At 38.6% G+C, this 27,661-nt stretch overlaps 1 protein-coding gene across 4 annotated transcripts in view; it reads right to left on the reverse strand.

Annotated features, from left to right (window-relative positions):
• The window catches only part of EBF1 (EBF transcription factor 1), a 385,879-nt gene that overhangs the window by 83,428 nt on the left and 274,790 nt on the right, over positions 1–27,661 (reverse strand). For 2 of the 4 annotated variants that reach the window (XM_055325553.1, XM_055325551.1), the window contains exon 9: positions 13,062–13,192. In XM_055325553.1, coding sequence (XP_055181528.1) covers positions 13,062–13,192 — 131 coding nt within the window. Of the gene's footprint in view, positions 1–13,061; positions 13,196–27,661 lie in introns of all 4 variants that reach the window. The other 2 variants (XM_055325552.1, XM_055325550.1) reach the window with 1 other exon arrangement.

Consider the following 27,661-nt stretch of genomic DNA (forward strand, 5'->3'; position numbering starts at 1 on the left):
AACAGAGGATTGTGAAGGGCACAGAGAGGTAGATGCCCTCCAGAGAGGTAGTTTGCAAATTCTGGAAACCCAGAAGAAGGGTGTGAGAGAGGATAATTTTCTAAATAGTTTTTTTTAAGATTTTATTTATTTATTCATGAGAGACACACAGAAAGAGGCAGAGACATAGGCAGAGGGAGAAGCAGGCTTCCTGTGGGGAGCCCAATGTAGGACTCAATCCCAGGACCCCAGGATCACAACCTGAGCCAAAGGCAGACACTCAACCACTGAGCCACCCAGGTGCCCCTCTCTAAATAGTTTTTATAAAAGCCTCTTGCAGGATCAAAAGTAGGACCCGCATGGGAGGTAAAAGAGAGTAGCTAAGTATTTAAAAATGTTAATGGAAACACGATGCAGAATTCTGGGTAAAAAGGGCAAGTCTTTAGAATCACTTTCTTCTCTGGGAGCCAGTAGCACTCTAGCTCATACTAAATGGAGGACGGTTGTCCTCAACTGTGGCTTCTGCCACAGTGGCCTTTTCCCACATCTAACTACGTGCCAAGTGCTGCACAAGACTCCTTCAGCAATTTCCGTCCTGCAGCATTAGGGGCAGGGGTGGGCTGGCTCACAGATGTGGAAGATGAGTTTTAGGCAAGTTAAGAAATATGATGAAGAAGTGGCAAGTCTGCCTGACTGATAGCCACCATTGTACAATCAAAGTTGTTCCTCCCAACCACTGCTCATGGTTTTTCCATAATTGCTGTTACGTGTAACCTATCTCCACTCTTGACAGGATAGGAGGACAGGTCTGCAGCTCTCCTACATCCTCCAAGATTCTGGAAGTACAGTCGGTACTCAAAATAGTCTTTTTCATTGTTGAGAAGCTATGAGAATTATTCCTCAGCAAAACAAAGAAGCAATTCCAAGATAAGCCTTTATGTATATTTTCTAACCAATGGGACTATATGAAATAAATGCAACTTCAAGTTCCAAGCCACAAAGCCAAAAAAATAACTGAGATTACTAGAAAGCACACTAGTGATTTTTTTCCTTACTAGCTTTAGGATTTAATATTTTAGAGCTTTAATCACTTTCAACACACACATACACAGTCCAAACAAGCAAAGACTTAAAGAGAAGGGGTTAAAAGGAAAGAAAAGCTTCTTCTCTGGAGAAATAATTAACACTCAAGACTAGAAAAAGCCTAAAGTGGACTCTTGTCCAGTGGTGCAGTGGTCTTTAGGTGTCACTCACTCAAGGGTCTGGGTTCTTTTTTTTTTTTTTTTAAGATTTTATTTATTAGAGAGAGAGAGCACAAGCAGGGGGAGCAGCGGAGGGAGAGGGAGAAGCAGTCTATCCACTGAGCAGTGAGCCGGATACCGGGCTCAATCCCAGGACCTTGGGATCATGACCTGAGCCAAAGGCAGACACTTAACCTACTGAGCCACCCAGGCAACCCCCAAGGGTCAGGGTTCTTTGTTTTTTAAAGATTTTATTTATTTATTCATGAGAGTCAAACGGAGAGAGGTAGAGACATAGGCAGAGGGAAAAGCAGGCTCTCTGCAGGAAGCCCGAGGTGGGACTTGATCCCCGGACCCAGGATCACGACCTGAGCCGAAGGCAGATGCTTAACTGCTGAGCCCCCCAGGCGTCCCAAGGGTTAGGGTTCTAACATGCACTGGCCCAACCACCCATTGTCATACTCTGTGCCTCAGTTTACTCATCACTGCACTGGCCTATCTGCTCTGTGGGAGCGCTTGTAATAATGTTAAATATGCTTTGTGTTTGGATAGAGCTTCTCTAGGGACCCTAAAGCACTTTCCAGATTAATTTTTTTAATTTATGTATTAATAATTCTCACAGCATTCTCCCTCCTCCTCAATTAGGATAATAATATCCATCTCTTTTGAGAGAGGCAGGGGGTGCTGAGTGATGGACATGAAGCAGACATTTAAATAAGAAAACTGTAACATAAAAGCATAATTAAAGCTTCAAAACCAAATTGACTAAGGATTTTTAAAGAGACACTACAGTAGTAGTGACCAAACCAGCAAACATATTTTTCCTCTACTCTGGAACATTCATCTTTCTATAGTTAAGTATGGTGTTTAAAATATATTATTTTCAGGAGTTCCTAAAGGAAGTTGAAATATGAAAAGTGTATATTCCGGGCAGCTATACTGACTGAACCTCCATATTATTTCTCTATTTCCCTGAAGTGGATACAACATAAATCAGGGGATGCTATCTCTCTCTTGAGTCCCTCAGTGTATTCTGGTTGTTCCCTAATCAGAGTTCTCTGGGTTTCGTAACACAGATTTTTTCATTCCCCAGAATTGCCTGTCTCAAAGGCAGTATATGATTTCTCAGAGAACGTGAGAGAAAGCCAGTAGAGGCACTTACCGTTTCACAAACATTCTGGTTTCCTTTTGTCCTTTCAAGAAAATAACTTTAAACCAATGTTTAACAAAATATGTTGGGTCACATGAATTCACAAAGAGAAACTTTATGTATGAATGTCAGAGGAGACCTGAAACTAAAGTCTTGGAGTTGAGTTAAATGAGGAATTTAAAACCTAAGCTTTTGAATGGTCAGCAGCCTTCCTGTACACTGCCTGAAACTCCCCTCATACAGAGCTATAGATGGAGACAGAGTAGAGAGATGCAGGTATATTTTCCTATTTATTGTCTGCAACCCCAACCAGAATAAAAGGCCCATGACTAGACGAACATTGTCTTTCTTGTTTTCACTACTATGTTTCTAGTTTTAACAGTGCGTGGGAACCAGTAGGCACTCAATAAATACTTGCTGAACACTGAAGGAATAAATACCATAATGCTATTAACCACCACTAATAATTTTGGATAAAGAGTCAATAAAGTCACTTGTGAATCTACAAAAAATAAATAATCAATGCCATTCCACTCAAAAAACTTTTAACTAAAAAAAAATCTGTTTACTTTTACTCCTTCCCAAAAAAACTTCAAGCTTCCTGGTATCCTCATTAAGCATTCACGAAAATATACTACCTAATTCTTCTGACCAAGAAACTAACCAGGTCCCTAAATCAATGCAGTTAATTGTACAAAACAAAACAGCAACAAGATCATATTTCAAAATAACAGATTTGGGAGGAAAAAGTGAAAATAAATACATTATACCTTTGGCTTTGCACGTTGATTTATTTATTTATTTTTCAGTAATTTATTTTTTAAATAAACTAGCTCTTTCCCAGGATATAAATCTTGTGCCCACTGGGCCCCATTAAAGACTGGATCCCATCCTGACCATCTGGGAGCTGGAAAAGCATTGGTGAGTTCCTGAGGTCCAGAGTATTCCAGAAGGAGAGGACTGGACACCAGGAAAGCCAGCGTCTGTGGTTTGAAACTGCACAATGAGCTCTTTCTCAGTTTGTTTTCCTAAATTCAGTTAAGAAGGGGCATCATTCCCTACTCGGGTCTGGCTTAGAGTCCTGAGTTGCTGCATGTTTGTTTGAAAATTAAAATATAAAAGAAAAAGTAAAGCCAGATACATTTATGGAAGAGACTAAGTGTTTGTATCAAAGCTGGCTGTTTGCAGGGGAGAATCTTTGCCTATGGAATTAGGAAGGAAAAATAGAAAAGCCAAAGACTGATAGATGGGATAGCAGGGAATGAACTCACTTTTCAACAAAATACTTTTAAGATCTTTCTGAGTTCCAAGAAAAGGATATTAAAGCTATAAGGTACTAAACAGAGATTCATTTGAACCTTTTTTTTCCACCTGAGTTGACATTTGCATATTGTAAACGCTGATACTCGCACATAGATTCGGTAATTCCTCATTTAACATGTCCCTTCAGGAAGTGAGCTCCACAGAAAACTAGAGCCAAACCCCTTTTAATAACGTGCCACGACAGCTGCTTTCACTGGAAGTCTTTTGAGGATGCATTACCCCCATCTTGCTGTTTTAGAGAGAATACATTGAATATAATTGCCATCTCTGTCTTGATGACTCAGGGCCACTGTCATTACGAACAGTCATTAATATGCCACACAGTAATATAGCTCTGCGTCTGCTTTTTAGGTTTTCCATTTCTGCCCTTGACATTAAGCTGTCATTTCTGCTGTCACTGAGCCTGCTTCTAACAACCTGCCTCTGGTTGCTCCTTCTGATTTGCTATGATCTGGAGAAACAGATAAGATAGTTTGTTAAAAATTACTGTTCTGGTTACTCCAAAGTCTGTTATTTTCTTTATTAATTTTTTTTTTGAGAGAGAGAGAGAGAGTTGAGGTTATAGAACAGTCTCTCTGAATAGGTGAGGTTTTACTACATTCTTATTAGATTGCTAAAAGATGGCTCTGGAGTCACACAGATTTTGGGTTAAGTCCAAGGTTTGCAAATGACTGGCTGTGGAACCTTTGGAAAGTCACTCAACCTCTCTGGCATTCAGTCCCATTACCTGAGAAGAAGGTTGGACAGCGGGAGGAGGCTAGCTATTTAATTAACCTAAGGATTCATTGACATATGCCTATAAGTTTAGGAGAAGGTCTCATTGGTATTAATCATTTAGAAAGTGCTAGTTTTATTATTACTTAATCTTCACCATAATCAACAGATTCACACTAATTTATATGTGCATCCTTATCACACAATAAATATATCTAAATATAAACTATCTAATCACACATGCATTAACAAAAACTAAACTGCAATCTAGCTATCTGGTACTGACACTTTGAAGCATTATTGAATACAACAGTTGCTAATAAGGAGCATTGGAAGGAAGGAAGGAAGGAAGGAAGGAAGGAAGGAAGGAAGGAAAGGAGGGAAGGAGGGAGGGGCAGTGTCATTCAACATTGTTTTGAATAAATTGATATAAATTAATACCCCTGACATGTAAGGATCTGTGCTAAATAAACACTGGAAGACCAAGCTGAATTTAGCATGGATCCTGCTTGGGACAGAACATCCCCTTAAATCACAAAAGACAGAAAGTTAGAAGAAACATAATATGGCACAGATAAGACCATGTAAATTTAGGATGAAGGGAAATACTAAGTATCTGAACTATAAGGGAAGATTTCACAGACAAAAGTGGCGTTTTACTGGATCTTAAAGGGCAGTCAAATATGGGCACAGAGAGAAGAAAAAACATTGTGGAAGAAGCAATGGCATAAGAAAGGTAAGAGTACAGAGGCAAAACATCACTATGAGTATAAGGAGCTAACAACTCAGTATGAGTAAAGTATAAGTTAAGATGAATCCCAAACTAAGGAGTTGTGGTTTGAGGAAGGAGGAAGCCAATAAGGTTGGATAAGGAGGAAGGCTTTAGTTCAGACCATTAGGGAGCCATTCCAGGAGTCTACTTTGAGCACAGATATAAAATGAACACAACACTATAAAGATATCCATTTTCTTCATCAAAGTCACATGACTGCAGCCAGGTGAGAATTTTGTCTTTGATTCATATTAAAATTAGCAATGCATCACACTTGTCTGGTTTCCATTTCCAAGTGATGGGCACACACGTGTACCTCCTGAAAGCACCATAAAAAAACTAACTGAGAATGTCATCTTAAAGTTGTTTTTAACCATCTATAATTAACAACATAGAGGAGAGATTTCAAGTGCCTTAGTCATTAAAAACAAAAATATAGACTAAAGCTTTTTTAGGAATAAGGTGAGCACGGTTGTAACTACTAACCACATTAAAGAGGCCATTAGAGTATTTTTAATCTGTTTTTTTTTAATTTTAAATATACTGACTCATTTAAAAACGATTCCCCATAAAATAACTTGGGCTTGAAAGATGTTCTTCAAAGTCACATTCAAAGTTGAATGCAACCAGTTTGGATTGCTCCTTTTATTCCTTACAAATAAAGTTTATAATTTTACATTAAGCATCTTCCCCTTAATAGGTGATCAGTAAGTACAGGTTGCATACAGACTTGGCAACTTACATGTTTGGGAAAAGTAGGAATGCATGAATTATTTTAAATCCACGCATTTCATCAACTTTTCTTTTTCTTAAAGATTTTATTTATTTATTCATGAATGACACACAGAGAGAGAGGGAGAGAGAGAGGCAGAGACACAGGCAGAAGCAGGCTCCATGCAGGGAGCCTGATGTGGGACTCCAGGATCACGCCCTGGGCTGAAGGCAGGTGCTAAACTGCTGAGCTATCCAGGGATTCCCCATTTCATCAATTTTAAATTAAACTTCTACATGTAAGCCTCAATATATGTTAAATATAGGACAGAACCATTTATATGCCGTATTTACATTATGAAATTTTAAAAGATATTTGTGATAATGTCTTTCTCTGCCTTTCTTAATTTTATTTTTTAAAGGAATGGAATTGTATTGCATATAAGTGTGGTACAAATAACAGCCATTAGAATGCCAGTATCATCATGTATAAAATTTGGGAGGATTTGATAAATATAAGGAAGTTTATTAAAGGACTAAAGAAATACCATGAGAAAACTGGTACAAGAGAATGCTAAATGGGGGGTGAGGTTGGTGTCTGGAGAGTTGCTCTGTAACCCCAGAACTAAGTAATAGCTAATGTGTTCCCAGGACAAGTCACTGTATGACTCTGGAGCCTCTTTTTCCTCATTTCCAAAAACAGCTGCACTTCATGACTGGAAAGGTTCCTCAAAGCCCTCAAAACTTTGTGATTCTACATGTGGTTCAGTAAAAATCAAGGCCAAACAAAAAGGCCTGGGAAACTTCCAGTGGGAACATGTATGAGTTGTAGCCATTCATTCTTTAATGTCACAGAGGAGCAAATGCTATTTTTTATTTACAATCCTTCCTCTGAGCTATGTGTACAAATGAGAATGGAAAGTAGAGATAGGAATGAAGAAAGAATTCAGGAACTGCATTTAAAACCTTGTTTTCCAACTTCTGGATTAAAGCAGGAAATTATTTCTCAGCCCCCAAAACTGCCATTTATTTACCCAACCATATTCACCCATAGGTCTTCCCCACCCCTCATAGATTTCTCCCTTTGACTTCTCCCTATCTTTGGGAATGTAGTGGAAGAAAATATTCATCCGGGTGCAAAAGACAGCATGTAGCCCCTGTGTGAGGCTTACTGGTTCATACAATGATGAAATGACTTCTCAATCTGAGCTAAGTCGTTCCGGCAATCTTTAAATATAGCTGCCCTGCAAAATCACGTGGCATCTAATGCCAAGTGTGCAGTGACTAAAACCAGATGCAAAATATGAGAGAAATTTTGTTCAAAGCCTGCAGTATTAAAGAATAATGGCTCTACACATTCCTGGTCTAATCTGAATAATACTCTGCAAATATTTCAGATGATTTTCTCACATCTACCCCCAGACCAATCACTTCATGACTGGACTTCGTGATTTTACTTCATTAACATGAAATCCATCCACCACCAATATATCCTCCTATAAGGTGAACCCTGTAAAAAGGTTCTGTGGTCCCAAAAGTCTGGGACATGTTGTAAACTTCATCTTAGGTATTCACAGTGTACGTTAGTATCTCAGAAGACTTGCAAAGTCCTAGAACAAGGACCAGTTTAATTTATTTGACTCAACATTTCCCAAACTTGCCAGGAAAAACCTTCTTCCCCTATCTCCCATGGGGTACCTGTTGATATCCCCAAGAATCGAGGTATTCCACAGAACTATCTGGAAAATGAATTAGACCAACATTGTGGTCTCAGGTTTATACCAGATACCAGAACCTGAAGTGTAGAGGCTAAAAAAAATTGACTAAAGATATATCAATAGGGAGATCCAACTTTGTAGCTAATTAAATGGTTTTGATGAAGTCCAAAGAATCTTTTTGCAAATAAACATGATAGTTGTATATTACAAGTTTGTTGTAAAAGTAAAGCACAATAGTGGAAGAAAAGAAGCTACTTGCTACCCATCATCACTTCGTGCTTCTTACTTTGAAGGGACAGTCAGGGGAGTAAACTCTAGATAAAGGAATTATAAAATTATAGCTGATTTCAAAGAGGATTTAGTCTAAGCCCCTCATTTTCAGATGGGAAAACTAAGGCCCAATGACCAACACTAACTAAAATCTAGGTCCTCTGATTGAGCAACAGAAAGACTGCAATTAATACCCAAGTCTCCTGACTAGCTACTTGCCTGCTGCCACCTCATGCAATCTAAACCTTTGCTTGGATGATTGTCTGCATGAAGTTCCCTTCATCCTCTGCTCCTCACCAATCTCACCACTGTACTTTCTTTACAGGCATCTTAAATACCTTAAGCTGTATAAATTCTCCCAGAGATTTCAGTGATTAAATCAAATGATTGTCAGAGCCTAAAATGCCCAGCACAGAGATCCACCAGTACATAACAGAAGCTTGACTGTTATTTGAACAGTCTACTTCTGACCATACCATACTCTGTGCTTTCTAGAACCTTGCCTTGAATTTTAAGCTAGTAATTTAACACTGGATTATAAAAATATATTATGTAACTCCCTAATTTGTTTCATAGGAGCAAGGTGCTGTTCCAAATAAAACACCAGATCCCACAAAGCCTAATTTTGATTACCCGTAGTAACTATCCCAGTGCTAGACACCAAGAGGCAAGCCAAGCAGTACTCATGGCTTAGCAAATAGAGATGTTCAGGAGTTATTAACATAAGTATTAGCTCTACAAACCAGAAGCAGGAACCATTCCCCTCCTCCAAATCACATGTTATGGGAAAAGCAAAAAACAACCAAGTATATCTCTGATCAAGAAAAAACTCAACCCACATTAATCATGAGCACACATCAGCTCTGTTGATTTTCCTGGGTTTATATATCAAATACTACAAAGATTTTTTTTTTTTGGCAAATTTTTTGGGTAAAGGCAGGATACAAAGCACAAGAGTATCAGTATGATAATTTGCTTTCTAGAAAGACAGAGAGGAAAAAGGCCAAGAACCGATAAGGAAGAGTAACAAAGATGGCAAACCAAATTCACAGGAAAGCCATGTAGTTCACCCCAAACTTGGGAGCTCACAGACAGCAGAGCTGAGGTAGGAGCAATGGAGTGTCACCTTTCTTTTTCCCCAACCCTCAGGCGGCAATCAGTGAGCTAAACTGAATCACTCATTTGCAAAAGATTGGGTTAGTAAGGAAAGAGCACAGATGAGGGTAAATTAAGCCAGCCCTATTTTCTCTCACTCTTTTTAAAATTCTTAAGCTAAAAAAAGATTCCAAATAATAACATCAGCTGCTAATCTAAAATGTTATCTGCTTGTCCTGGCCCACCAGCCTGCTTCCTGAGTGCTTTGGGCTATAGGATGAGGAAATGGTGAAGAGATAAAAGTCTATTTAAAATCAGAAGTACTAGATCTTAGAGGTGGCATAACCTCAAGAGATCACGTGGCCAGGGGACAAAAAGTCAGATAGATAGGGGTCCTATCTAGAGATGTGACCCAAACAGGTTAACCATCCTGCCAAGTTCTCTTATGTCAACAAGGAAGAGGTTGTCTTCTGCCCCTGACGCAGGGCATGTATCCTTCATAAAGATAAATTCTTCCTAGAAGCCAATGGCTCCATCTACAAGCCTATACAACTAGAATATGAAGGGATAGCTCTTACTGCTCTGCATCCCAAGTCTACCACAGCCTGGAAGGCGATAATAACTATTAAGATACCCACCCCTGCCTCACCGCAGTACAAGGCATCAGTGGCAATGGTGAGCATTACACCTTATCTGATATGTTAAAACACTAGGGTAACAATTTTGGCATAGGCTAAATAATGGACAGTTTAGAAGATGAGGCCCGGGAGTCGGGCTGCCTGGGTTCAAATTCCACTTCCACCCTCTGAACGTGGAGCACTGATTTAACTTCCCCAAGCCTCAATTTCCTCATCAGTGAAACAAGAACAACATAGTAGACAGATGTTGTGATGGTCACATGAGAGCCATACCAAATACTCAGCATGGTACCTGGCAGGAACTAATTGATCAGTGAATCTTAGCTGAATATTAGTCATACTCGACATTTTTCCACCAATCTTTCACAGATATCATCTTTTAAATATTCACAGTACTGAGTGAGTTCTGATTCTATCCAATGGAAGCCTGTAGAAATGGCCCCAGACCTGGTTGATATTTTTTGCCTCTACCAAAATGAAAGGCACATATGTAATTTTATGTGATTAAAACCCACCGAAGTTATTACTACTATTACTATTACTACTACTTCTACTATCCTATTACCTGGATTACTATGCATGTTTTTTTCTTTCTTCTATTTCTGTGCTTCTTTCCTTTCATATGTATTCGTTTGCTCTCTCAGTAACTTGGGCTTTAATTTTTTTTGTAAAAATAGCCACTGTGATACAAATGCATCTCTAGTGCTATCTGTGTGATGATGGGCAAATTTCTCAACCTCTCCTACACTAAGTTTACTCATGTGTATCTAACACAGGGCTACCATGAGGATCAAATAATTACCTACACATGATAAACCCTTTGTAAATGTGAGCTATTTCTCATTATTACACAATGGATTTTTGGATTTGAAGCAGTACCAAATTCTCTCTCCATCCACTAAAAGTCATGTCTGTCAAATAGCCTGTATGAAAATCTAGATATATAAATAGTTTAAAATATTTATAAAAAGTTCACCTCTGCAAGGCTCATTTTTTCCTAATGTCAAGACTATTATAATAACAACCTAAATTAAAATCCTCCACCCAGACACCCAATCTAATGCTACAGAGGATTTACTTATTTTAAAATAATATCCACATTTTGGAAATTCCTGGTAGGTTTGCATTGGGAAAGGGTCATAGTTGATTTATGACATAGTCACACATGAGAGCAGTTTGGGAGGAGGAGGTGGCCAAAGAAGGAGCATGCATTCCCCAGCCTCACCTCCTAGTTGGATCCATTAAGATCCACCGTGAGGGGTTTCTGGTACATGCAAGACAGTGGCGGTGGACAGATTGAAGAAGGAGGAAGACAAAGGTATAGCTTTACTGGGGTATTTTTGTTTTCATGATTTGTATTGATTTTGTCATATGGAAACAGATACTTTGAAGCAATCTGGATTAGTCTAAATTAGAATTTTCTCTTTCTTACCTTTTCCCAAGAGAGGGCAAGAATGTGGGCAGACAGAGAGGAAACACAAGGACCGTGACTAGGAACAAGGTATAAGTACAAATTAATGATCTCCTGGTATGTCAAAGCCCTTGTTCCATAACCAATGTAGTGTTGGGCAAAGACAGACACAAAGCTTTAAAAGAAACTTCAGACTAACCCACTTTATTCTCAGAGGTTCAGTAAGACTTACTGCCAATTCTGAGTCCCACTTCTCAGGTCTCTATAATATAGAGCAAGAAGTCCATATTATATTTATTCTTCCCCTCTCCCAACTTCCAGGATAAGCAACAGAATGAGGTATAGAAAGGGATGAATTTATAGCTTACAAGACCTGGGAGAAGCTGTCCTTGTGAGGACTGCTGTCTCCAGCAGGGATAAAGACACCAGACTAGCAGCAAAATATGCCATGTATGTGATGCTTCTAATTTTACAACCCAACGTTCCAACAAAGAATGGGGTACAATCGGCAGCAGGAGCTCAGTCCACTTCTTGTGCCTGGGATGTTCCATCCAACTTGGACAACAATTAGTTTGGTGGACTGAGAAGCCCATCCCTGATTCAGTTTTACAAGAGCTTTGATTCTCTGGCCAAATGCATGCTGCTAGTTGGCGGCATGGGAAATACAAAAGCAATGGACCCACAGGCTGACAAGAGGCTGGCCCGAGTGAGTTACTGGCAGTGAGAAGTGCACACAGAAGGCTTAAAAAGAAAGACCGGCTCTGCTTTGGAAAGATAAAAATACTCAAAGATCACAGTCTTTACTCTGCTTACCTCTGTGGCCTGTCTAGAGAGAAGACACAAAGTATCTAGATGGTCTAAACAGTGGTGTCATGGGAGGACAGCTAGGAATGGAAATAAAAAATCTGAGTTCTAGCTCCTGTTCTGCTACTGACTTCTGTGGCTGCATACATATGATCCATACTTCATGGGCTTCCAGTAGCTGTTTTGGGGTTTTGTAACTATGTATCTAACTCTCATCCTTAGTGTCTTTATCAAGAACAGATTAAGGCTAAGAGTATTTATCCCATGCTGCAGAGGAAAGGATTGAGATGATCTGTGTCAATAACTGAGCACAGTGCCTAGTTACAGAATGTCTCAATAAAGTTTAGTGATTCACACAACTGCTTGTAAAACAAACAGCATGGACAAGATCAGTGGTACCTTATGGGCCTAACATGAGTTTTATTCTAAACTTTGGGGAAGTGAAAGAGAAGGAGCTCTGGGCATGCTGGATGAGAAATCTAGGCTCAAAACGTAGAAAGAAAGCAAAGGCAAGTTTTCCATGGCATCTATATAATAGTGAGGTTCATGTTTTATAATCTTGAGCTAATGTTGATTATTGCTAGACAAGTCAACTGGCAGGTTAAAATGATCACAGTGCTTAGGAAGCACTATACACACAGAACAAAGTCATTTTCACATGGTTGTGGTCACATACTGAGATGCCTGTGAGCTGTAAATTCCTAGGGCTGGAAAAAGCCTTTGGTTCTTCAAGAGTGTCCTGGGAAATCACTCATTCTTGGACGAAGAATCACTGAATAAGTCAAGATCCATCTACACCTGCATTGTTACTGTCATATGAATGGTGTTCCTTGAAGATGGGCCTACAGTAGATCCCATCTACAACTATTCACATATTATCACCTTGTTAAAGTTTGAACAAGGTTTTTCCTCTATATTTTGTGACTTTGGATCTCCTTTCCAATTTCCAATGTACAATAGGACCTCCTCACCATGGCTAGCATAAGAGGACAAATGACAAAACAGAAGCTCTCCTGGTGCTTACGGGCCAGAGGATGGAAGTCATTCCGGTAGAGAGTGGCACTTCCAGGTATACCCAACCCACGTCCTCTACTTTCCCAGAGTTCTGCAGACTAGAGCTGGCCCACCCAGGGTGGCACCATGAAATTCTAGACACACTCTATTAGAAATTCAAGTGTAGACAGTATCCTCAACTAGACCAAGCTATTAGATATTAATGTTCAGACAACACCTACCTCACTCCAGACCAGCATGGTACCGAATATGACCTGTAACCCATCAAAGAAATTGTCCCCTATGATGATCACAGTCGCGCCTCCCGTCGTCCATCCTTCACTCGGGCTGATGGCTTTGATACAGGGAGTAGCTGCTTTTCAACACACATGAAAAAGAGAAGGAGTCTGCTGTTAGAACCAAACTTTAATGATGGAGACTTGAGAAAAAGAAAAAAATATATATCTTTTATCTTTTCACTAACAGAAAGTCCCCCAAGATCTCAGCATTTCCTAGCTGCTTTAGGACCTGAAACCTAAGGGTGCAATTTCAGTTTTTAAAAGCTTTTTTTTTTCATTGTTTCTATTGACATACATATATTTTGCCCAATTATTTTCAAACCTGAAATCTTGTGAAATAAAACACAGAAGCAAAATTTAATTTGTGAGAAGCTAAAAATAAAAAAGAATGGGTGGCTTTTTGGAACACATTGGAGACCTTATAGAATTGCTTCATAATTAGACATTCTTCCCGAAAAGAAAATCGATACATTTTTAGATAAGCATTTCTGTCCAAAAGGAAGTGAGAAAGAAAGCCTGGAACAAGAAAATATTCTTGCTCCGTGCCTTCTATCTGTAACACTAACACAGCAACATTCTTCATTAGTAGTCATTAAGGTTTTTCTCAACCAATATCATTTATCCCATTTTATAGATGTAAAGTATGCAGGTCACCCAGGGTGAATTATGTAACCAAATAGCTGTCAGGGCTGAACCACAGAAAGTCCCATGACCTTTGCTGTGTTGCCATTTCCAGGCATAAAACTCTTGAATAGACTTTTTAAAAATTTCATTATCTCTTCTCTTTCCACTATAAATGGCCCTTGGAGGTGGGAAATTATTTGCAAATACCATGATTCCAAACAGACTAGAGGTGGCTTGCCTGGTGAGCATGGCGTACTTTCAACAGAATTGCTAGGCATAAATGTAATTGTAGGATTATGTTTTTGAAATGTCTCAGAAGGCACCAAGGGTTCTTAACTCCATGATGCCATGTTGTTATTCTCATGATTACTTTTATGAACAAGAACAAAGCAAAATTCTAAAGCTAGGGAGATATTGTGCAAGGAGAGGAAACGAGACCCTTCTCTTTAATAAAAAGTTTATTAAGTATCCAAGACTGACTTTCCAAATATTGAAGTCAATGGGAGCACCAGCTAATTTTAACGGGAATAAACTGGAAAAAAAAACAAAATAAAACTATCGGGCTTTGTCAAATTTGGCAAAATATCACACTTTAACTTTTGCAAGAAGAAAAGAAAATATAAAGCCTAGCCCGGTGGGACCATTGCTCACGTGCCACCACACAAACAAGAGAATGGGTTTGATTTTGATTCAAATTCATCTTATAAAATAGCACAGAGAAATTAGGAAATATCCAAACTAAACATTTCATGTTGGCTGAACTCATAGTAATGCATTTACAACTAAAACTGGGCAGTTCAGATGCCTTTTCTCTCCTTCACTTTCTCCCAAAAACAAAATAATTAATCAAGAAAATGTAAATGATTCATGACTTGAAAATTTTTGTCCAATTTTTAACACACATAAAGATTGTGATCAATGCTCCACAGGCACAGGACTTTTTCTAAGCAGAATTTTTCCTTAAAAGTAAAGATGTTTAAATGCATGCTTGAGTATTCCCAAACCAATGATAGCATATGACGCATGACTTCAAGAAATTTATAAGAGAAATAAAGCACATTTAAAAACTATATAGAATTCCTAAAATAAAAGCAGTTTGGAAACATTCTAGTTAATGTCTCAAAATTTCAATTCTTAATTTCTAAGTCAGAGTACTTAGTTGCTAAAGTAGGGTAGAAAGGGAGCCATATCTCCAAATACTTCTGAGAACAGGATCTTGGTTTAACTGAACTTGTCTGTTCAAAGAGACTTGCCTAATGACAGAGTGTGAAATCCAATGGTATGATTAAATAAATGCTCACCATGTGACTACTCTCATAAACAACAAAACAGTTGTTTAGGATGTTTATTATCTGTATTAACTTTCTTTTAATTTTTAAAATTTTATTTTTGTAATCATGCAAATTTCTTTGGGTAAGTATATTTCTTTAGATATCTCTTAAAATAAGTATGGATCTTTCAGGCTTACTTATCATTGTACAAAGGAGGCAGAATGGTGTTGGTCTATCTCTGAGAGACTCTTCTATACTAAAGACAATCTGGTAGCATGGTCAAGCTGGTTTTAGACTTGGTCCTCTCCCACTTCTTTCCATTTGTTTTTTATAGGATAAAGAAGGCATGTAAGTGTGTGTGTGTGTGTGTGTGTGTGTGTGTGTGTACATATGTGCTTTCAAACACTTCCTAAGGAAAGTGATAATGTTTTCAAATTCTGTGAGCAATAAACCAGAAACAAAGCTAAGTGTCAACTAGCCAGAGGAAAGAAAGATCATCAAGCTTCCAGAGATAAGCTGGTGAGGAGACAATATGTGACATCATCTTCTTAGCTTTCTGGTGAATAAAATAGGGGGTATTTCATGAAAACAGTGACGTACCCCCTTGGTCCATCCTACTTCTATACACAACGATCTATTGTTCTATCTTAGAGACTAGATGTCATTCCTAGAACAAGTTAGTTATGTAGACCTTTGTAAAGCTGGGCTTCAAGGCATTCTAAAGGTGCTTCTATACATCTGTGTGGCATAGCAGTCTTGAGGGGAAACTCTGTGGTATTTCCCCACTGGGAAATTTGGAAAATATGTAAAGGACTCGTGTGCTGTTACACTGATAAGAGGGGGTGGGCAAAGAGATGTTATTGGCATTTAGTGCCAGGAAGTCAAAGATGCTAACTATTCAACAATGCAGGGGATAGTTCCGCCAAATAAAGAACTCTAACGTGTCAATAATGCAAGGTAGAAGACACTGTGACTAGCTAAGCAGATCTGGCCTGAGAGCAGTTGTTAACACTCACAGATCCATACAGGCCAAGGCAAAAACTACAAATGAATACAGCAGCTCAGAGTCTCAGAACAAGCATGAGATGGATGGCCCCTGATGCCAAGAATTGGAGAAGCTCTAGCCACTGGTACCCCCACACCAGTGCTAGCCCAGTGCAGTTTGGGCTTCTGACCTTTTGAAAGAGGCTGGGAACCAGATTTTTATGTGAATTTCCCAATCTTTAAATGCTGGCAGCTAATTCAAATTTTTTAAACGTACAGGCGGTAAACAAAATATTTATCATCTAACTTTAACTCCTAGGCCACCGTTTTACCGCTTTATCTTAGTCACAAACAAACTTGCCAGAGTAAAAGCAGTCCAGGAAATACTTGCAGATGTGCCTACCACTACAGGTACCCAAACGTTCGCTGCGGTATTCACAGTAAAAAATCCAAGCATCTAGGTGCCTCCAATAAGAGAGTGGCCAAATAAATGATGGTATATCCATACTACAGAATATTAGGAATGTCATTTGAATGGATGGAAAAGATTTTTCCAAACTAACATGGAAAGATGACAAAGTATGTTAGTAAGTAAAAAAGCAATTGGTAGTCTAATGAACAGTGTGATCCTGTTAACTTAAAAAAATGACATATATGAGCCCATAGACACACCTGTGTTTGTGTGTATGTAGTTACATGTGAACAAAGATCTGGAAGGATGTATAGCCACTGTCTCCAGTGGGTCCATATGAAACACAGCAATGTGACTGCAATGGGGCTGAGGGGGCAAGGAGACCATTAAATTTACTCTTAAAAAAGTGGTATGGTTTGAATATTTTCCATAAAAACACATTAAGGTAATATGTTATCATAATAAAAATTAAATAACAACATTTAATTTTGTAAGAGATAAAGGTTGTACTATTTAGAACAAATTGATATTAATTTAAAAAAAAAAAAAAAAGGTCCAGTTGTGCTGATTAACAGATCCTGAGCCTCTCCTCTCTTCTTTCTGGGTAAGCTTTACTCTGAGAAAGCCCAGATCACATCTGAAGTAGCCAAGGACTTGTTTTTCTTTCACTCAGGATATCCAAAAAGACACAGAGAGGAAGAAAAGGAGAGATCATTTTTAATAGTCATGGTGGATGTGTTCAGTAGAATTTGAAGATGAGAAGATTTACAAATGAATTCAGTCCAACCCAAGAGTGTAATAATCAATACAATTCTATCTCCATGAAAATATTACAAAATTGGGGAAGGGAGTGGATTTGATTGAATACAAAACCACTTTCACCAGCCAAATCTTGATTTAATTAATAAAAGATTCTTCTTCACCAAGGAATTTTCACACTCTTGGTAACCACAAGGACAGAGAGTCAAATCCTGGTTCTAAATCTCATTAAAAATAAAAGTTGAAGTTGATTTTTTTGGTCTTTTTTTTTTTTCTTCTTTTTTACCTCTTCCCCCACCCCCAACAGCCACAAAAGTAGAGGAGATTTTCTTTCCTTCAAACTATGACAATAACATGATTACCCCACCACAGTTTAGCATAATGGCTCTGAAATGCTCATGGCACATTGCAGAGTTAAAGTGGAAATTATTAGGTAGCTCTTCTTTGTTATAATAATGATCACTCCACAAATAAAAGCTCTTCTCCCAAAGGTACTGCAAGGCACAAAATGCTAATTCTGAAGATTATGTGTGTGCTTTTATTAAATATTACCATGCCCTGCCTGTTTGAGGGCTTCTCTGCTCTGATTGTTTTATGAGTACCATGTTAATGTCATTCCCATCTTGCTAGCAGCAGGCACACGTTTTAGCGTTTGTATGAGAGTTGATCAAAGGCCACGTGCTGGGGGAATTGCTGAGAAAACACGGACAAGCGATAAAAATCTAACAGATTAATTGGTTTAAATTTCATTTCAGGGTGTTGAACTTTGGCTCGGGACTCTAATACTACACCGTGAGTCAGGGCCTAATTACCAGATTTCCAATTTGCTTCTGAACAATGGTCATGGTGAGAAGAAAAAGAGAGGGAAGAATGAAAAGAAGAAGAAAGAAGAAAGAAAGAAAAGAAAAAGAAAGAAAGAAAGAAAGAAAGAAAGAAAGAAAGAAAGAAAGCAAATCATTCGGCCTCCAGTACATATTAACTACTAATGTTCTGTGTGTAGACAATCCAGAGCATTTATATTTCCTTCCAATGGCCACAGAAGGCAGAAGAAATCGCTGCCCTCAGCAGTTTAAAATTCTCTGATTTACAGAATCAATGTTACAAGATTCAAGTGCCTGCTCACTCGCATTGGAAGCATCAGGCTCTTTATAGCAAGGTAAATTTGTAAGTTAAAATTGTGCCTTAGCCTCCAATAGAAATGATCTATTTCATTGATAGAAAGCAAGTGCCAGGAAAGCCATGTTTACCTCAGGGTTTATGGGTGGCCTTGGGAATAAGGGTTAATTGAGCTCAGAGGTGCCTGCCCATTGAGGTGAATTAGTGGTGTGTGCCACTATCAGCAGGGTCCTGGGGCTGCTCTTAACTTTTGCCTCCGAAATCTTTGTACTGTGATCAATACTTCAGTTGTTTGGAGAGCAGTGTAGATGACCTGGGTGCAAGATTTATTATCTCTTATCTCCAAAATGAGGCTTTTGTGACAGTTGTTCTTTTACAGAAGCCTCATTAGAGATGTATTGTTTGGCTCTTTTCTCCATTCCTGTATTTATATGTGCTGGGGAAACAGCATTTCATCAGTTGGTAAAATGTATAAATTTAGAAATGTTCTAATCCCATTCTAAACGTCAAGATAAAATTCCATTAAAATGGATATTCAGCTCATTTTCCATTTCTATTGTGTACAGCATATGAAAAGATGTAAACTCTCCTTTTCCAGCATCCTGTTAGCCAGAACTCTCTATTAATGAGCATTTTGATGGAGCAGATAACTGATGCTTACAATGGAGGTGAAGATGCTGGCACCAGTCCTTAACTGGCTCCTGAATAAAGACAGAAAGATGCAATTATGTATGTTAAGTTGTTTTAACATCCAGAGTATTATGGTATTTGCAAATGGGCAACAGCTCTAGCTGTTCAAATTCCACCTCTCTCACTCAGTGAGACCTTGAAGCAGTCACTTAGCCTCTCTAAAGGTCTCCCCTCTCGAAGCAGTGGTTTCTGCTCACAGACTTGTGGCAAAATGCAGGTGTCTGCTGGTGTTTTGTTGTTTTCCTATGGGCCGGGCACATAGCATGCTAGTTGCTGCTATAATAATTATCGTTATCACCAGTTCCCCATTAGTGAGAGTTTATTTATTCACTAGAATACCCAATAGTCTCGTCATTCCAGGTTGTGTAGTTTTCCTAGGAACTTCCAATCCTGTCACTTGCTAACCTAGCCAGCTACATTTACTGAAGAGGTGGATTTGGCATCAGTCCCTACAAGGTGGAATGGTTTGGGGTTTTTTTGTTTGTTTGTTTGTTTGTTTGTTTGTTTGTTTTTTAAGGCTCTCATTTGCCTGGAATGAATATAAATGGTGATCTTTTCAGAAATAAGGAACTGACTTTACTGTTGTTGTCCCAAATTTTTGAGACTTGTGAAAACCACGAACTCACCCCATTCCTGTAGGATACCTGTGACTTCATATAATCTCAGGCCTTTAATCCCTGTAGCTATTGGATTTTGGTGAAGCTGTGTTTGAAAGCAGGCCTGTCCCAAAGATCGACTGAACTCAAAGTACTCCTACATGGACTCAACACACACATATCTGCCCTTCATGTTAAGTCAAAACAATTGCTCTTGCTGCATATTTTAACTGAAATGATTACTCTCTTGACTACTCCCAGATCAGCAGCATCAACATCTGCATATTCTTTGATCCTGACAACTGGCAGCTACTGGCCAGGGAGGAGGACAAGCAGAAAGTTCTCCCCTAGTGGGAAGACTGACCCTCTATCTTTTCACCATGTACAGGATGTAAAACTGTTCCGGGTTCACCAACCTTCCAACTGGATGCTTGGAAACCCACAGCAGTTATAATGCCCAACCCAAACCCTAGCACCAGCAGGTGCAAACCTCACTGTCAGATTGCTAACCTCACCACAGACTCCTAGTCAGCTAGTAAACAAATACACATAGCTCTCGAATACAAATAAACAAATAAATAAAACTCTTGAATTACTAGGTTTATTTCTGCCTTCTTTTATTTTTTTTTCAGTAATTGCTTTATGCAGTTAAGCATTTTATTGTTTTAGTAGGGTCTTCATTTTGTTTTGTTATTGGTCTGCATTTATTACCCCATCCACTAGCTCATCTAGATATTACTTGGCAAAGAATAATATATTATATATGCAAAGAGATTCTGCCTCTGTGTGTGTGTGTCTGTGTGTGTGTCACTTTGAAGAGAAATGTAACCCATGATACAGAGATTTCTCAGTACCAGATGCAATTAAATCTATTAAATATTAAATGAGGAGATTGAGAATTTCAAGTGTTTTTCATCCTTTATTCCAAAATGACTTTATTTGGCAAAGCCCTTCATTTTGACAACACTAATGGCTCTCACAGAAAAGGAGAAGAGAAAAAATTCATAGTCAGTGGATGGAAACGTAGTTCCAACATGCATCTACATTAACACAGAGTTAACCTAATGTAAATATCTAGGTGTATCTCAGTTTAGCTAAGTTCCAACCTATGCCGTTTGCTAAATGCAGAGCAAGCCCAAATAGGAACCATTAGCTTTCTGTTTAATTTGCAGCTTTCTTACTCTATACTGAATCAGCAAAATTTTTCAACAATCAGTGGACATAGACCTGAGCAAGGGAAGGACAGAAATCCTAGTGCAACAACTGTAATCTAAACATTTTAAGGCAAGCACTTTTAGATTTCTGAGTTTGTCTATCTGAGATCCATAACTCTGCGCAGGTTCAATAACAGGGTTATTTAACAATTTAGCAGTGAAAAATCTTGACATTTTGATGTACCTGTAACTTCTAAATTGCACTTGAAAGACTTGTTGAAGGCTTTTTGATTCAATGACATGCAACACAGCATTGTTTCATAATATGCAAAAATTGTTTGTTAACACTTCGGAAGCTCAGAATTTTATAACTCAAGGAGGTGAGAATGTGCTGTTTTCTACTTCATGTTTGATCTGCCAAATCCAAAATTAAAATGTACAAAATATTAATCCTAGAACAACTAACGGCAAATAACTGCCACCAGGGTTTTTTTTTTTCTTTTCTTTTTTTCTCTTGTTCTATGATCATCAGCCACACCGTTGGAAAAAAAAAATTATGGTGGAAAGTGAGATAACCCTCAGAATGAATTATTCATGGATCCAATTGTGATATTTGTTGCAACAATAGTAAATTCACTTGCCTCTGATTATACAATAAGTAAATAACTCTTCCTGAAAAGGAGAACTTTCATGCACAAAATTATTTTTAGCCTAATTCTCCTTATTATCCTGTTATAAGAAAAGTTCTAGATATGAAAGCTAGGGAAGAAAGGGAAATGAAAATAACTTTCCAAAAATGGACAGCCAATACTGTGAAAAGAGGAAACAATTTACAGGTTAAAAAAAAAAAAAAAACATGGAAGTGCTTCTTCAAGGAATACTCAAGTCTTTATTCACAGGCAATCTTCTTGGGCCTGGAAAATCATAAAGTCAAATATGAGCAAGTCTAGTGGAAAATCTGTGATGTTAATCTTGGCTGGAGTCGTATTTTTAACAGGCCTTGAATGTGTGTGCCGGATTATCCAGATGGTCATACAGGAATCGGCCTGATAGGATTAAACCTTTATGCTGAACTCTGCTCCATCTGTTCGCCAAGGTTTGCCTTTCCTTATCTGAATATGAATTTTTAGCCGCCTTGTGTCTGGGAGCCGGACTAAATTCAACACTGAAAATATATCTGTGTGCAGATAATTTAACATTTCATTAGTTAGTCTCAGTTGAGATCAGCTTGGTCTTGTTCTCGAAAACAATTTGGCAAAGAATTTTCCTAAGAAGGAATTTAAAACTATGTAGGCTCTTTCAGTATTGTTGTAAGAGGCTTTAGTCTTTCTCCTACTGAATTCTAGGACTCATTCAAGTCACTGTCATAGCACGAGTTTACACTGATATTTGCCCATAAAGATATTTGCCCATAAAGGTCAAAAAGGAAGACTTGGTATTCTCTCTGCAGAATCTATGAGAAAAGATGAGATACACTTCAGACTCGATGAATGATCCAAGCAGAATACTCACATATGTTTTTTTTTCATTACAAGAAGATTGCTATTCATCATCATTTGATAAAATGAGCTACCATAGCCATTTCTATTATTTTCAGGAGAATTTCCATGTTTTTCAGGAGGCTTTTTTTAAGGGGCAGGGGTTTGTAACTCAGAGTTTCATCTTGAATGAAACAGGCTAATGTCTATTTTGCTCTCCTGTGCATACATCCCTAAAAGAGGTGAAGTTACTTATTTTTCAACTGGAAAAGTAGGCTGGGGCAAGTTTCAGGCCAGAGGCCAGTAAGTAACCAATAAGCCAGAGCCTGATAGATGGTGCTGGGGTTTCCAACCCTGTGACAAAGGAAAAGGGAGGAAAGGGAGGGCTGTGACTATTGGGCTCAGCAAAGCAGACAACATGCAAATGAATGAATAAGTTCTGCAAAAGAAGGATCTTTTAGAATCCTCCTTTGGGGCTGGTTTATGGCAATGTGATCATCAAATGTGCTCAACATAGGCTTGTGATGGAAACAACGCAAGAGACTGCAGCCTGAAGAGCTTGAGTCTTAAGATATAAGATCCCTCTAGCAGTCTAGGAGGGCTCCACTGTTTTCCATAATCCCCTTGGTAACATTGGCTCTTGGCCTTATGCCATCATAAATGGTAGGGGCCAGCAGCTCATCAAAAAATTCAGGCTTTTTCACAGACAGGTCTAGTTATTATGTTTACACAGTACCCTTAACTGGACAGCTAGAGGGCAGAAAGCAGTGAAACTTTGCATTTGAGCTTAAGGTGACTTGCATATATTGGTACAAATGTACATACAACATTTTATAAAACATATGTCTATGGCATGTGTTTTTGTCAAGAATTGTAGACGAGTGATAAAAGGTGGCTCCCCCTCAGGAAGTAGGTGATCCTAAGTGATGAAGCTCACTCTAAGTAATGGCTTGTACAATGAACACACAGCCCTAGTGTCTATTCTCCACATTGTATTGTAAACGAGGACAGTGGATGTTCAATCTCATTACTGAAATCTGCTTTGCCCAATATGGTAGTCACTAGCCATATACTGCTACTGAAATTTAATTTTTAATTAAAATTATTTTCTTGGTCATACTAGCCACATTTCAAGTGGTCAATAGCTACATATGACTAGTGACTATCACATCAGACAGCACAGAGATCATTTCCATCATCACAGAAAGTCATATCAGTCAGCATTGATCTAAGGATTGAGTTTAAGTAACTGAGCCTGTAATTGATAAAGAACAATCAGAGCTACCATTTATGAGGTACCATCCATATACCAGGAACTGTGCTAGGAATAACTAATCTCTAATCCCTTCAACAATGATCGCAAAATCCAATGCTCACAGAGCCAAGCAGGAAAGTCAGTAAATCAAATGGCCTAGGGATAACAAAATGGGAGACATGCACGTTGTGGCTAACCATAGAGTATATACCCTACCCAAAAGGGACACAACTTCTCAGTTTGACCTAAGTGTCGCCATTTGAAATGGCTCCAACACTACCAGCTCTTCTGAATATAAAGAGAATTTGCAAACCTGGATTTTAGGTAAAATCTCTTTATTTTCTATTGTAAAGCAACAAATACACACTTTCTTAAAGCACCATGCAATCCAAACTACACATGGCTTAGAGCTAGAGTCAATTCACGATTTGATCCGCTAGTGAACATCTTTATTTTTGAAGGGCCAAGAATCACCTTTTAGTTATTAATCTCTGCAACTATACAACTAATACTGCCCACTGACTCATCAAACAATAAACCCAAACCACAACCTCTGCCAATTCTCCTTCTGATTGTTAAAGGCTTCTCCCATAACAATGTAAAGGTCCCCAGCTAGCCTACTTCCACTATGTAGAAGGTTTTCCAGAAGCAGTTTGAGAGATGAGCTCCCAGCTCCTGAAAGATTTCTACTGTCATCATGCAAGACAGCATAGATAGTGACTTTTTAAGGAAATCGTGTTTTGAATGTGAGCAGCATCTAAAAATCAACCTGGCTCAACCTTCAGTAATGCACAACTCCTGCTCTGTGCCTTTCAGAATAGTAATGCTTCTATTTCTCTTCATGACCAAGGCTGCTACTGCTCACGTATTTGACTGAATTTTTATTATTGAGAGTCTTATCATTTTAAGCCAGTTTCCTCTCCTCCCTGACACATTCAGTGACGCTGCACTCCAGTGTTTGTTACAGCCCAGATGTTTCCGTGGTGATGATCAGTGACGTCACAAAGCACCAGAATGTGTATCATCAAATGTATCCAGACAGAGGAGCAAAGTAGAGTGGACATGGTGACTGACTCAACTTCCTCAAAAATTACTCTTTGGAGTCTGGGCTGTTCCATATGGGCTGCAAAGAGCAAACACTCACACTTGCTTGTTTGTAATTCATTTCTACTATTGGATTATTAATTATGTGCTAAATCTCGCCTACATACCAAAACCCAGATTAACCTTCCACATATGCCAGCTTTCAAAATGTTACTGTTCTGTTCGAAAGCTTTCTGTTTTCCCCTTGGCCTATGGATCAAGTCCACCCTCGTGAGTCTGGCCAGTTCTCCCCTTCCAACCTCATTCCCCATCTCTCTCAAACTGGAAGCAGGACTTGGCAACAGTTGGGACCACTGGCTCTGGATTCAGGAGGCCTCAGCTCACATTACAGCTTCATCATTTACCAGCTTGGGCAAATTGCTTTTCTTAAGCCTCAGTTTCTATTGCTTTAATTGGGAATAACAATAAGAGAACTCATCTCATGAGGTTGTTGTGGGGTTTTAATAAATTAATCCATGTGCACAGAGCTCTGCATGGAGTAAGCAATGAACAAATGTGAGATAGAATGAAAAAGATGAGATGTTGCAGGAGAAGAAGGAATATAAGGAAAAAGAAAATTAAGATGATGATGACAGGCTCTCTAAATTCACTGTTTCCAAATGTGCTTTGCACATCTCCACCATTTCTTTTTCAGGAAAGTTCTACCCAAACAATACTGTACCATAAAGACTAGTCTTCTGCATGAAACAGTTTCTTCCTATCCCAGGCTATAAAATACTTTTTGGTGAATTTCTTCATCTCTTTCCCATTCATTTGTCACTAATTGCACTTTTTCTTGAACTTTTATCTTGATATGTATGTATGTGGATAGCTGGGGCCATATGGGTCTGCAAATCAACCCAAAGTCAACACATCCGCTGCAGGCAGGGACCTCATTCATTCACAAACTGGTTAGACAGTACTCCATACGTAACCAATACCTGACAATTAACTAGCATTGTTAAGTCTTCAAAGGGTTTGCCCATGCATTTTCTCAGTTATTCTCAGTATCAACCCTGAGGAGCAGACAAGCAGCTGTTTATTCTAAATTCCACTTTACAAATGAGGTAACTGAATTTGAGAGACTCACTTGAACTTGAGACTTTGAGAGTCCACACTGGTTGATAAAGTCAAATATTTAAAACACACAAACTACCCTTCAATTTTGGTATTTATCTAAAATTTCTGCTCAGTTTGGCTAAAACATTCACTTCAATCATGCAAATACTACAGCCAAAATCCCATAAAATTTTAGTTGTGCAATTCCTATTCCCAAGATAGAGTGCAGATATTTATTAACTTTACAGAATATTACTACTCTATTTCCAAGCAAAGTTATTTTCCCCCTAAGACTCAGCCCCACATATGAGTTATAGTAAAATCTCTCTCTACCTTCTTCTATTTCCAAGTTAAAAAAAATGGCATCCTAATATAATACCACAGGTGCCAATTTAAACACAGGAACACTGGAAATACTGCCAGACTTCCAGGCTTAGAAGCATTTCTATTGTTACAAGTTGGGCTGCTAAACACACAAAGTCTGAACATCAAATATAAGTGTGGCAGTACTATGAGAACTTACATTTTTAAAGTCTAGAGCAGTCCCCTTAACTTTCATTTTCAATCTGGATATTATCCATCTCAATGGTGTTCATTATAGAATTTTGTGCATACAAAGAAAATAATAAAAGTTTACTGGCTAAATAGGTTATCCTAAAACAGTACCTTAATAACATTTTCTCCAACTTGTTTTTTTTTTTCTTTTGAGCAACAAGGATTGAATTCCACAGGCTTCCGCTAACCAAATCAAGAAGAGTTTCTAGGATTCTGCCAAAGTTGAAAGGTAAAAGAATCTGAGATCTGACTTTATTGATTTGTTGCACATAATAGTTACTGGAAGGGCACAGCTAGTTTGATGATTCAGCCAGAAGATTTTAGCAAAGAATGACCAAAACTGTATTTTCCTTCTCTACAAAGAAATGATAAAATACTCTGAAACTGCTGGGACACAGTCCCCGCATCCACAGTTCCATGCATATTGTACTCAAAAACATCTGCTTCAGGCCGGGCATCAAATAGATGCTTACAATCTATTGGCTTTCAATCTCTGCCCCCCCCCCCAACAAAGTAGACAAAGAATAATAAAGAATTTAAGAAAGCTCTCAATTTGTACCAACCACATTCATTTTAATCATTCTAAATAGCAGCCAAAGTCTATTACTATTTGTACCTATGTTACATATGCTCATCCTCTGAAATTTTTCTTACTTTGCCCCAAGGTCAATGAGAGAAACTGACGGGTTGAAACGAGGCCCCAATTCCCTGCACCTCTATTCCCTGTGTTCTCCTGCTGCATGTCTCCCCAGAACTACAGGTGAAGAATGTGGGTTTGAATAACTGGTGTCCTGCTGATTGCAACTGTCAATTAAATAAGCCAGCAACACAGGAGCATATGTTCACATATAAAATATTGATTAATTTTGCAGATTGGGATAAAAATATATTAGTGCTTGGGTTCCGCTTTCATGCTTAGTGGTCAGATAAGTATTCGTCCAATTCAGATCTATTTCTGCACCCTGCGGGCTCCAGAGTGTTACTTTTGTGTTTCACTTTTCTTTTCCTTCTCTGGTTACCGTCTGGTTTCCCATGTCGGTGCCTCTACTATGACTGACCAGCAGCATATGTTTAAGCAGGATTTTAATTACTAGGCCATCTCCCAGCCAACTTGCCCAAGGCAGACTGGCTGAAAAGTCCTACAGTCCACCTCTCAGACTCTTTCTTGCTCGTCTCCAGGTAAATCTCCCCCCCACCTTTTTTTTTTCCTGAAGATGCTAAAATCATACTGATGGAATCATATTCATCTGATAAGGATGATGATCACCTAATTTCTATAAAGTTTCATTTCTGTCCACTGAGTATTTCAAGTTGCAGGGCTGGCACAGGGAGATTAAGATGGGGTGCCTGATAGCGTGACGTGATACCAGGATTTTTTATCTTAACCCAGAAAAGCACCTTCCCATATATCACTGCACATGCCAACTAACAAACCCTGGGGATTTAGCACAGATCTGGCTTTTCAATTTGCCTTTGAGTAACTTCGTCAATTTGCTTCAATTGAAGC

Source organism: Nyctereutes procyonoides, unplaced genomic scaffold, assembly GCF_905146905.1.
Source record: "Nyctereutes procyonoides isolate TBG_1078 unplaced genomic scaffold, NYPRO_anot_genome, whole genome shotgun sequence".
NCBI classification, from domain to species: Eukaryota; Metazoa; Chordata; class Mammalia; order Carnivora; family Canidae; genus Nyctereutes; species Nyctereutes procyonoides.